We start from the raw sequence: 12,201 nt of genomic DNA, 5'->3' as shown, positions 1-12,201 counted from the left end.
CAACTATAAAACCATTCATTTTACATATACCACTTATTTGAACATCGAGTTTTTTTGTCATATACTTGAACTACACCTTGCGTAAAAAGTGTGTAACCATTTCGAAACAAAAAAGCAAAACCCCATTCTGTGCATTAATTTTCATCGCAAACATTTCACCACAAAACACGGCGCTTAAAACAACATCGGACACACACGGAAACACTCTCTCACTTTCCACAGACTGTCGAGGCGGGTTTACTGACTTCATCGCTTTCCACTAAGCGTCTGGCACTGTTGGTCAACCCTAAACAGAAGGCGAATAATATTCGCCTTCGCATTCATAAATGCTCGGTCTGTTATGATTTCCCATCTCATGGTAAATCCTCACCAGAAATCCATGTTTTTCCACTACAACAAAACAAAACCAACTGACTAAAGAGACTAAAAGCTACTTTTGTGTTGATTTTGCACCATAATCTCCACCCGGTAAAGCTTCCCCCTACAGCAGTGGTTCTCCTTTTGCTACGCATCGCACGTTTTTCCTACCTTGAACAGCGTGGCGTACATGCGATTATCGTTGTAAAAACAAATGAAAATTATTTTTCAACCGTTGTTTGTAAAAAAAACACAGTGCAGGGTTTGTGCACAACTTTTTATTACCCAAAGCGAATGGTTTGAACACTTCCTAAAGTTGCATTGCTGTCGGACAGTGTAGGATAGTAGGTTTGTGTAATTGGCAACAATGAACAAACTTTTTTGAGCAATTAATTTTCATCGCCCGAAGGGCGCATAGCTGCGCGTGAAAACTATCAGCGAAATGGCAAATGGAATTCCGGGACATTTCAAACTGAATCATCAATTAAAAATGAGCAGTAAAAAAAAGATGTAACAGGCAAAATGTGCATTGCAGGAAACGAAAGGAGCGAATTGTGAAACACCTTCCCTCGGGGTAATTTTACAATATTCAATTTTTGCGAAAAGCGAAAGCAATGACCATACACGTGCGACTGGATGCAAAGCGCAGAGCAGACCGGTAAAAACCGTTATCTAGTCTGCAGAAGGAGCCACAGTAGCACTGTATCCTCTTTGGCTACACCAGCGTATCCATTGCAGTGATGATTGGGATTGAAAAAAGGGCTTCTTTTTTCCTCCGTGCATGTTGTGCAACGTGCGCTAAATGACTGTTGCTACCACCAGTCACGCAGCCGGCCGGAGCCAATTATTTTACACCCATTAGTTTTTCATCTCATCGTCGGTTGATTGTGGGGCCCTTTTTCCTTCCCGTCTCTCATCCTTTTTCACTACGCCCTTTCAAAGTTGCATAGTTGCAGTTGCATTCCCGGCAGTGTCTAGTAACACGTAACTCGTACAGCTCCGGCTTCTATACCTTTGAACAATAGACTGTGGCACCTGGTGCTCACTACTATTGCTGTATGTTGAGCTGATACGGAGTAGTTCAATCGATTTGGCAATCTCGTTTTATTTCTATTGTCTCCAAAATTGTGGACAAATCCAAGGGTTTTTTTTCAAATGTGTTTTAATAGAAACACGTTAGCACTTCCATTGTTACCACCTTTTGCTTTTTCCGATAGGAATTTCGCTTCAGTTTTAATTTCTGTTTATTGTTTAAGTTAGAATAGTGGAGGATTTAAAAAATAATAATAATAATTTTGTAAGTAAATAAAATAATACTATATATGCAAGCTATTTTTTTAATAAAATAAATACAATAAGATAAAATATATTTTTAAAAAATCACTTTTTCAGCAGACGTTTTTCAACAATTGTTTGAGCCTTTTCATAGCAATTCATTATTAGTTGAATCTTAGAATTTTTATATCTCTCTTCTACTCACTAATTGCAAAAAAAGAAACCTTAACTGTAAATAAAATAATTTATACTTAAACGATCACCGAAGTTAAAGCTCGCCATTATTTATTTTAAAAAAAACAACACTCTCTGTCCATGACTCTTTAAACAGCAAATAAATCGTTGCTGAACCAAAAGGAACGATATAAATCGGTATTTTGTTTTATCAAACCGAGAACAAAGAACATTACACCACACCAGGAAGCTTCAAATTAACAAAAACGCAAAAAATCATTAAATTAACTGCCATCCAGCAGTAGCAAAAACAGATCTGGACGACAGTTGACCGTAACACCCCCACCACGGGATAAATAATAATGAAATGCTGAAAGCTTAAAAATGTGGTCTTTATCATCAGGTTTCCAACCCAGCCGGGCGTACTTACCGGCGCAGATCCGGGCTGGAGGTGTACGGTGCAGCCACCTCCTTTATCTTCAGCACGATGATGGCGGTAATGAAGATGCAAATAACGTTGATCACCGTCAGCAGACCGGAAACGATGCCGTTAATTAGAAACTCCGTGGGAATGTAATTGGTGTAGATGAATTCGTAGCTGGAGTTGCCACTGTACAGCTCACCCTTCAGGTGGGGCATCTTGATGTCTTCCTCCTTGTAAATCAGCCAGATGCAGGCCAATGCCCAGAAAAGCCCCTTGGGAAAGTATGAGAGGAAAGCGGTTTTTTGTGTGTGTTTTGTTTTAATTATAATTTAAAATAGACAATAAAGAAAACATTATTGAACGTAATTAAAGAATGGACTATAGCCGGTTTGGAAATCGACCTCTTTCTACCATCGCGCCAAGAGAAGCAAGTTCAGTGATTTTTGAATGCAGTTTGAATTGCATTAAGAAAACTGAAGCTTTCATTTTTTCACTACGTGATAGAAAGAGCTTTGTTGCTGGACGCAACAATATGTGTTGCTCGATAGCAATATAAATGGCGAATGGCATATGAAAATTACATCGTACAATGCCTATTGCACTACAACATCGCAAATAATTGCTTGGCCTCAACATGTCGTAAGCATTCCACACTCGGTTGCCAAAACACGACCGAACATGCTTGTGCTTCACACATATTGGCACGCAAGCATTAGTCGTTTTTGAAAGGTCACTGTTCGGAATGCTGCAACCTAATAACCCCACCACCAACAACAACAACAACAACAGCGGCAAACAGAAAGCACCCCCTGGAACTTGTCAAATTTTCAGTAGAGCATACACATCCTCACACGCCAACCAAACGGGGCGGCCTTTACACGCCGATAAAACTTTACGATCTCCGGCCAGCGGAATGGGCACGATAGCGAGATGTAGCATAAGTCAAGAGAGCAAGATACAAAACTATGGTCGTAAAATTAATGTTCCCTTAAAACACCATACCCGTGGTCTCGTGCTCTCGTGGCCTTGTGTTGAAGGACGCTCCAGGGAACGCATCGTAAAACGCCGAAAGCTACCCTTTTGCATAGGGAAATCTGCTCGCAATGTATCAAGCAGAGGGCTTAGCAGCGGATCATCACTCAGGAAGCTGGTTGGTAAAAGCCGTCCCTTTTAAACCCCTTTCTTCCGGCGCCGTTATCAGCCACTTTCCGGTGTCCGAGGGGTCGGTGGGCGATGTACATCAAAGTTTGGTGGAAAGTTTTCAATCCAGCACGCACCGAAAGCAAAAGCTGACACAATTTGATGTCGCATCCGCATTTCAATAGAATATTTGCTCTCCAATCGGCAGGCGTCGGTGATGACGATGATGATGATGATGCTGCTGCTGGTAGTCGTCGTCAGCAAAGATGACGATCATCCTCTTGCGGAAATCGTTGGATTCCGCCATCGAGCGGCTGAAACTTTGCTCAACAATTGGGGGGAAAGCGCCAAGTGGGACGGCTATTAAAACGGGAAAATAAAATCAAATGCGCGCTTGCTTGGTTGTTTCGGGATGGGTGAGGAGAATGCCCAGTCGTATCGTTGCCGTTGCTTGAGCCTATTTGCTGGTGAAGGTCGTTCGAGCCCTCCTCCCCCCAAGTGTTGGGCCGATAACGATTTCCGTTCGGTACGCGCGATGCTTTCCCGGCTCAGTCTCATTCTGCTGGCTAGTTCAATTTAAAGAACCAAAGCCCATAATTGTGGGCCAAGTGCTGCTGGAAGGGGACGCCCGGCCCCGGTAATGGTGTGCTAAAGAATCGTAATATTTTTCCGTCGTCCGTTTATTGTAATGATTTTTGTATAATTGCTTCCGTCGAGGGATGCTTTCCACTAACACCACCCACTGACAAGAGAATCGTTTCAGTTCAAATGTTGGCAATTGCCACAATTTCCACAGCATTCTGAGAGCAATAGTGAAATCGCAATGATGAAAATGTCCTTGAATTTCACATTTGCCAATCGATCCAATGTTGGAGATGGGTTTTATCGTATGCTGATAATTAAGAGAATGGCTTGGAAAAGCGAAAATTATTCTAGAAAGAGTTTATTATTGAAAGGAGGATGTTATAAAGCAACCAAATTAGAAGCAAATGAATTTTAATTACAGTGCTTATAATTATTTACCGGACTTTTTACCATCGGTAGCATATGTGGGCAAATTCAGTCAGTTATAAATTCATTAAAAATACTATTATTAGCACAGTTAAAATCAAATTATAATCGTTCACAGAATTTGAAATAGCGATAGCGAAATATTGCATTTAAAGTACCGCGAAACGAAAGTTGCTCATATATTCCCGTTCTTGTATGCCATTTTTTTTCATAAAATAATGTTCCCGAACACTTCCCACGCTCAATTCCAGGAATATTCTAGCAATCGCAAGTAGCCCCATTTCAAAGGCACGGGGCCTGCCGGGTATTGTCGCTCATAAATTCTCATAATCCCTAATGAATCTATTAACACCTCAGGCGGGAACTCACCACCCCTGTCGTATGCTATTTCAGTTCGCGCTATCAATAGGTATCGCAAAACTTCTCCAATTCAATTGTACCGCTTCAGGGTATAAGAACGTTTTAACGTACGTTGCAATTCGGCATTGTTCACCTCTAATGACAGGATGCATCTAATGGTCCCTGCAAAGCGCACCATGCTCTGTCAATGTCACACCAAAATGTATTGCAAAACCAATCCCTGATCGCGTTCGTGGAAATGTAGTCATGCACTACGGACGGGCTTATAGGACGGCCCATACGACGGTATGTCGACGCTTTCGGGCATCGGGTGCTTTTGATCCTTTCGCAAACTCGTGTAATCGATTGCCTTCGATTCGCCGGTAGCGTGACGGGGAAATGTTACCGATACCGTACCTTGCCGATTGTACTTTCGACACATGTTTGTAACGGAAATGGAGCATCATTATTGGGCGCGCGCGCGCTGAAACTGTTGCATCTCTCTGGACTCTCTGGACCAGTGTGTTGTACCTGTTGTAGTTTGATTGCGTCCATACTTACACAGTTCACGACCGGTGGTAACAGCGAAGCGGAAATTGCAACACCTATCAATGGTCCAGCTGACCCCTGGAGCAGTGCCACTGCTACGCCGCTTCCGGACGTTAGCGCCCACAGGATGCCCATCCACAGGGAGCGTGCGTTGCCACTGGGGTGGGGTGAAAGGAAAATATGAAGAAAACGGTTCAATGGTTCTTATTGTGCTCATTGCCTGTAAATAATTGCAAACTGCGATGGATTATGGAGTAACGCAATGAACCAATTTCAGTTCAGTTAATGTAAAGTAAAATGAGAATGAGAACTTCAAACGAAAGTCAGGAACCAATTTGAAATAGCGATGCAGTAACGCAAATTTTCAAACTCATTCGAAACGTTTTAGCATATTACAATCAAAATTCTTAACCATATCAAAATAATCTTTTTTGTAATTGATTGAATCAAAAATATACTTAGTTTAATCTGTTTTTGAAATCTCTTATTACATTTACCTTAGTCGGACACTAACCTTTGGGTTATTTAATCTGAATTAATTTGTGATTTTATTCTATTATTAAATTTAATCTAGCATCACATTAAGAATACCGGTAATATCTGGTTATCAAAGACTATAGCAATAGCGAATCTCGAATATTAGCGTAAGTCAAATTTCGAGGTTTTCAGTCAAATTATGGCTGATTTCCGTATGATTTTGCTTGAGGTGGTAGGTTTTAGCCACTTAATTAGTTATTTGATCTGATTACAACTGAAGATTACAATTTTATACATTTTGAAATGGTTTTTAAAACTCGACCAAAAGGGATTTGGGATTTTTTTTTGCATTTGATGTTCGATGTGTCAAATTAGTACAATCTATGAAATGTAGAAAATAGCGTATATCAAAATCGCATATATTGAGTATGGCGTATATTGGGAAATACCTGTATTTCATACTTAGATAAAAAAAACATTTTTTAATTTTTGTAAGGTTTTTAAGTGAAATATACTCTTGATACAACAGCCCAAGTGATTTGTTTTCATTGATAATCTTCTCCACTTATTGTTTCAAAATTGTTTTTGTTGGCTTATATTGCATGCAAAAAAACAATCTCATCTGCTTTATACAACCCAATTAAACCAAACATCAAACTATTTAATCAGAAATAAATCGTTCCATTTAATCGCTTCCACATCACGTCGTTTGCCCTCTAATTGCTGGGTTACGTCTCAACCACAGCAACATTATCAATTAACTAAAACCACACGCAATCAATGTGTTAATCGTTGCACAATAATTACAATTAAAGTTTGCCGTAACAACACACACACAAAAAAACTCACACGCTCTAATCCAATCGAAATCACGCATGTTTCTAATTTAATTTACCACCTCGTTGCTACCGAACTGCACACAACCTCAATCGATGAACGGTTAAAACGCTCAGCCCAGAAAAAACAGGATATTTCATCGCCACATTTTAAGCGAAACCCACCAAAGGCAACCCGTCGACATCATCAGAGCGTACTCGGTCTGTGTGTGTATTTATTTTCCATTTACTAACCGAAACAAAACCCACCAAACCAATGTGCAGAAACTCTGTGAAGTGGGATTTTGGAAGGGAAAGAAAAACCATCAAAACATTACGTGGTAGGGGAGATGCCGGGAGGATCTATTCCCCAACGGATGAAGAGGGCTTTGGCACAGGTGGGAAAGCGCTGTGATTTGAATATTTCTATTTAGGTGTGTTCGCACAATGTAACACATACACACATTCCTGTTCGCTCTTCCTTGTTTTCCTCTAGCTCATTTCCGATGGGTTTTGGTTTCCGGTAACCGGGTTGCCGTTAGGGTACCGCTTTGAATATTGGCAAAAAATGTTAAAAATACCATAAATGCTCCTTTTTTGTGTGTAAGTGTGTTTGTGTGTATGCATGAGCGCTATATTTTGCTTTAATTAATTCATCTCAAAATACCCACCGGATAGTAGCGGTGAAATGATTTCTGTGATTTGTGCTGTTTGCTTGTTTTCGAATATTTAGCAACCATTTCGCATGCTTTCATTCATTACATTTATGCCGTGCCAGTTTCCTCTTAATCGTTAGTAACTTTGCTACGGGCGTAGGGATGTTGGATGAGTGTGTTCTGGAGCGTAGTAACGATGAATTTGTAATTCATTATCATTGTGCCTGGTCCCCCAGTATCTGTGCTGTGCTGCCCATATCACGCTGATGCATGATTCCAGGCAAACGCGACACGTGATACGCGGATAGCGCACAATTGTGGGAATGTTGAAGGCAAGCGGAAAAGAGAAACAAACGTTCATACACAAAAATACACCTTCACTCACCGGCCCTTCATTTCCTCCGTTGGGAAATCGCCAAACCCCCATGGCATCTCCGTCGTACCGAGTATCAGCCCGAAAATGAATCCAAACAGGATCGAGATGAACATGCCGAGGGCGAGCGCTGTGAAGCCAACTTTCTGCGCCCGTGATGTAACGGAAGGGGCCCGGGAAAGAAATGGAAAGAAGATAACATTTAAATCGAAACACCAATGGTCCGTGGACACGTTCTGGGTAGCAATTAGCACAGGGCGCACCAGGCAGTACAGTGCAACGTTCGGTTATGTAAATATTTTACTGGAATTTGTACGAACCGGGCAGGACCGAGCCCTCATATAGCACTCGTATAGGAGTATAAAGTACCGAATAGCGTGCGAGAGAATGCTGCAGAATGGGTGGGAGCGCAAGCAAAAACACGGAATTAATCACTGGTCGAACCTGGTACTCGGGCAGCCTTCGGAAGTGCTCTTGATGTGCGGGAATGGGTGATGAATGTGTTGTTTGCTTTTTTGACATTCAATTTACCCAAATCGCAACACAACTCTCGTGCCATTTGCTGTCGCCCTTTTGGTACACTTTTCTGGATGTGCAACGGGAATTTATAAGCGTATAAGTCGTTATTTTTATCGAAGTACTGGAATAAGAATATATGAGGTACATGAGGTCGAATTTTATGATGAGGTCTTTTAAACTTTTATTGTAGACTTTACTGACAATGAAAATAAGTTTGGTTAGTTATGATGTCACTTTTAAGATGCGATTGGTCAATAAGACGATAAGAATTTTTTTTTTCCATATTCAGTCTCATAATTCATTAACATTAACAAATAATTGGGCCATATTTTTCCCCTTCATAGTTATTGATGTGATGGTTATGTATATCTCGTTGTACTATGATTAGCTGCTGCTAAAATACATGCTAAAATATGATAGAATATGAAAATATGGATAAACGGTAGTTTCTTAAACGATTGGATAAATTCATAACGTTTTACTCATGAAATTCAGCTTATTTAATGACACATGGGATGATGCATGTAATTCAATGTGCCATCCCAAAATTTAATCAAAAATATATAAAACATCCATTTTACTTTTGGAAAAAGAATCCATTTTACTTTTGTATCGATCTTTAAACATCTTTCATTTATCTTGCACCTATTAATTTATGTTGATAGACTTGCAGCCTGCGGTGAATAAGTGCTTGAATTTCTTGTCTTTTTATTAGCTTCTTCGTGCTTTATTAGCTACTGCAACTCTAAAAACGAAGTAAATTTTATCGCTATTAACAGAACATTTCCAGTGTCAGAAAAATAATAAGCATGTACCTTCAGTTTGAACAAAACTTTGATATTTAAACACGAAAGCATTTTTTTTCATAAATTGGTATTTAATCGATTCTATTCAATCCGTATCAAATCTACATTTAAAAAATGTGAAATAAAATAACCATTTGTATGTAAAGCTGCTTTAGAGAGTCTTAACCTGCATTTGATTATGGTTCGTTCAGTAATCTCTCATTCAAGTTCCATTGTTTCATTTGTTTATAATTACATACAATTAATTATAATTAATACAATTATTATCTATGATAACCTAATCAAAAACAAATCCTATCATAATATTGCAAATGCTTCAATGGAAAGCGTGTTCCGTGGAATTGGCGAAATGAGGTGGCACATCATGGTGTTGGTGTTTACTTCAAAAAGCTTTTCAACATCAACGGAATACAAAAACAAATCCACCACACAATCGTGCAATTATTTAAGGTGTTAAAAATTAACTCTTACTTGCTCACTCGCTAATATTTCACACTCCATCAAATGTTTCGTACAACTACGAGAGCATTATTCTTTCCAGCAGCATTAAATTCCTTCCCTACTTCACAACATTCACAACTGATTATCCCATCGGACGCGGATGGAGTTGAGGAAAAAAAATCGTTCAGATGTGTGAAAAACACAAAGCTTGTCCTCTCTTGCCCTTCCAAAACCGACGACTACTTTCACACTCTCAAAACGCGAGGCAATTAATTTTTAAACTACTCCCTTTCTACCACTTTGCTTTTCAACCTTACACCGCTGTGGGCTGTGGAGAAACTTTCCTGCATTTCCGTTCCCTCCCCCATCACTTCCCCATCGACCTCATCGCTGTGAATGAAAATGTTTTAATTTAAATTTTCATCGACTGAGCACACCTGAGAACCGCAGCATTTTTGTTTTGCTCGTGTGTTTTTTTTAGTTCCATACCCTCAGTTCACCATCTGCTCTTTGGTGGGCTGGAGAAGTTCCGTGTGTGTGTTTGTGTGAAGAGAGGTTTTTTTTTTGTAACCAAAAAGTCGGCTTTATGAAAGTGAACTTTTGCCCTGACTTTATGTTGCGCGAATTCCGCTCCAGTGGGCGATGGAAAATCTGTGAGTTTTCACTGCCTTTTTGCATCAGAAAGTTGTTATTTTTTTATTCCTCGCTCCTTCTCTGTCCTCTGTATGGCGCAGGTTTTTGGAAATGAGTAGTATTCAAAATGCTAAGCGATGGATAAATTTATTGGACTTTTTAAACAAGTTTACTGGATGGTGTTTTGCATGTTTGTTGCTACTAAAAACTAACTCTTATGATGTTGCTAACCACACTGTGAAAGAGTTTTCATATTATTTTTTTTCTATAACATTATGGGAAAGTGTATTCATAGTCGGTCAGCAGTATTCCATCGGCAAAAACTATTACAACTTTGTTAACAAAAAACTTACTATTTATACTACAAGCAAGCACTTTTTTATGGGGGTTTCTATCCAAACATTTCTATTCCATCCTACCTTTTGCTTAACTATCGCGAAACGTTACGTGTTCCATCAACACATACCTAAAAGCATATCCGTGTACACTCTAAAGCTATTCAAAAATCGAAATATCTCCTCGTGCAGCAGAGCTATGCATAGAGATGGGAGAGCCAAAGCGAAGCACACGATCGCGCTTTGAAGCACACAAACCATCCCCCTAGACAGGCAACCACTCCACTTACCACAAGCTCGCGGTCCGCTATGATCGTTCCGAAGGTAATCGACATGACCGGCCCCATCAGTGGTGAGACCAGCATCGCGGCCACAATGTTTGGTGCATTATTTTCCACCAGCCCGAGGGCGGCCAGCGAACTATAAAGGAAAGGGAAAGAGGAGAAAAATCAAACTACGAAAAAAAGAACAAACCACCAGCGACTGCTGAAATGACCTGATGAAGTGATGCAAAGTGTTTCGTTTAGAAAAATTTGCTCGCGCTTCGTCTGGTGGAGGAAGTGCTTATCTTTGTTTGGTGTTGTTTATTTATGCTAGATGATGATGAGGTGAAACCGATCTAGATGCACTGAACCAAGCAGCTAGAGCGTATACTTACTCAGCCGTAACGATGAGCAGCAAATAGTCGAACGATAGAGAGCCGCCGGCTCGCACACCATCGACGACCTGCTTCACGGTGAGCTTCGAGCGGATCGAGTCAACGAAGTTGTTCCATTTGGAGTTTTCCTCACACTCATCGCTGCCACAGTAGCACGGGAGAAATGGGAAATAAAGGGATTGAAGACACATACATTCCTCCTACCTTCCCCCCACTCTCTCTATCACACACACACACACACATACATGTTTGAACGTTTAATTAAGCGTCACATCTAAAGCGTTTTTCCCTTGGATCAGACTTCCGCAACAGAATCTTAAAGGACATTTAATTATCGTCCAATGACGGGACATTTAATCCATCTCGCCCTTTTGCGCACGTTTTGCCACGTCAAAATCGGTTAGAAAGCTCCGGGGGGAGCAAAGTTTAATTAAAAGTCAACTCACTTGCCAGTGAACCCCGGTTACTGCAGGGGCCGCCACCCCGTCTTCACCGAAAGGGATTAACTACGCTGGATGAAAAATCATTCACTCCGAGCGAATAAATAAGGGAATTAATATTCACCTAGTGAACGTAACAGTAGAATGAAAGAAGAAGAAGAAAAATAAGAAACTATCACCTAAAGTTGTAACGCCCGGTTACACCCCGTTCGATGGGTGTAACCTTTTCTCTGTTGTTTCACCAGCCTTTTATAGCTGCAGTGAAAAGAATATTGAATTCAGTGCTTTCATGCACCTTTTGTTTCACTTTCTTCCCCTCTTCTTGAGTTAAGTTTTGCTGCTCGTTTTTTCCAAGATCATATTGCTTCCTGCACATGCACGTTGCAATGTTGCATGCTGCACAGCGTACGTGAACCTAATCAAATTATGCAAATGCACAACGACAATAACGATGTCGACGCTGGACGCTGGAAGAAGGTGAAATACAGACGCACAGTAGGGAAGAAAGAACTAAGTAGCAGACAAAAAATAGAGAAAAAACACACACCCATACACCCTTCTAGCCAGTGCAACAAAGCTTTCGCAGCAGTTGGCAGCACTGTAACAGAATAAAAACAGACGGTACAAAGACGTCCTTTGAGGGGGGAAGACAAAGCGTTTGCCAAGAGACAAGGACGATGTACGCAGGACGGAATTTCCTTCCGCAGACAAGTCACTGCTCTTCATTTAAATAATAGTGAGCGACGCTGGATGGTTTCCAAAAAGCAAATGTATCAGAG

General features: G+C 40.5%; 2 protein-coding genes across 3 annotated transcripts in view; one reads left to right on the top strand and one right to left on the bottom strand.

Annotated features, from left to right (window-relative positions):
- LOC120900535 overlaps positions 1–12,201 on the top strand; it is a 199,733-nt gene that overhangs the window by 94,520 nt on the left and 93,012 nt on the right. The window lies entirely within an intron of this gene.
- Positions 1–12,201, bottom strand: part of LOC120900536 — a 33,763-nt gene that overhangs the window by 12,217 nt on the left and 9,345 nt on the right. For both annotated transcript variants that reach the window (XM_040307649.1, XM_040307648.1), the window contains exons 6-10: positions 10,983–11,123; positions 10,615–10,744; positions 7,603–7,736; positions 5,282–5,426; positions 2,237–2,502 (exon numbers count right to left, since the gene is read on the bottom strand). In XM_040307649.1, coding sequence (XP_040163583.1) covers positions 2,237–2,502; positions 5,282–5,426; positions 7,603–7,736; positions 10,615–10,744; positions 10,983–11,123 — 816 coding nt within the window. The remainder of the gene's footprint in view (positions 1–2,236; positions 2,503–5,281; positions 5,427–7,602; positions 7,737–10,614; positions 10,745–10,982; positions 11,124–12,201) is intronic.

This window comes from Anopheles arabiensis, chromosome 3 (assembly GCF_016920715.1).
Source record: "Anopheles arabiensis isolate DONGOLA chromosome 3, AaraD3, whole genome shotgun sequence".
Lineage (NCBI taxonomy): Eukaryota > Metazoa > Arthropoda > Insecta > Diptera > Culicidae > Anopheles > Anopheles arabiensis.
The sequence above is the reverse complement of the archived record's forward strand: the minus strand, read 5'-3'. Positions and strand labels throughout refer to the sequence as shown.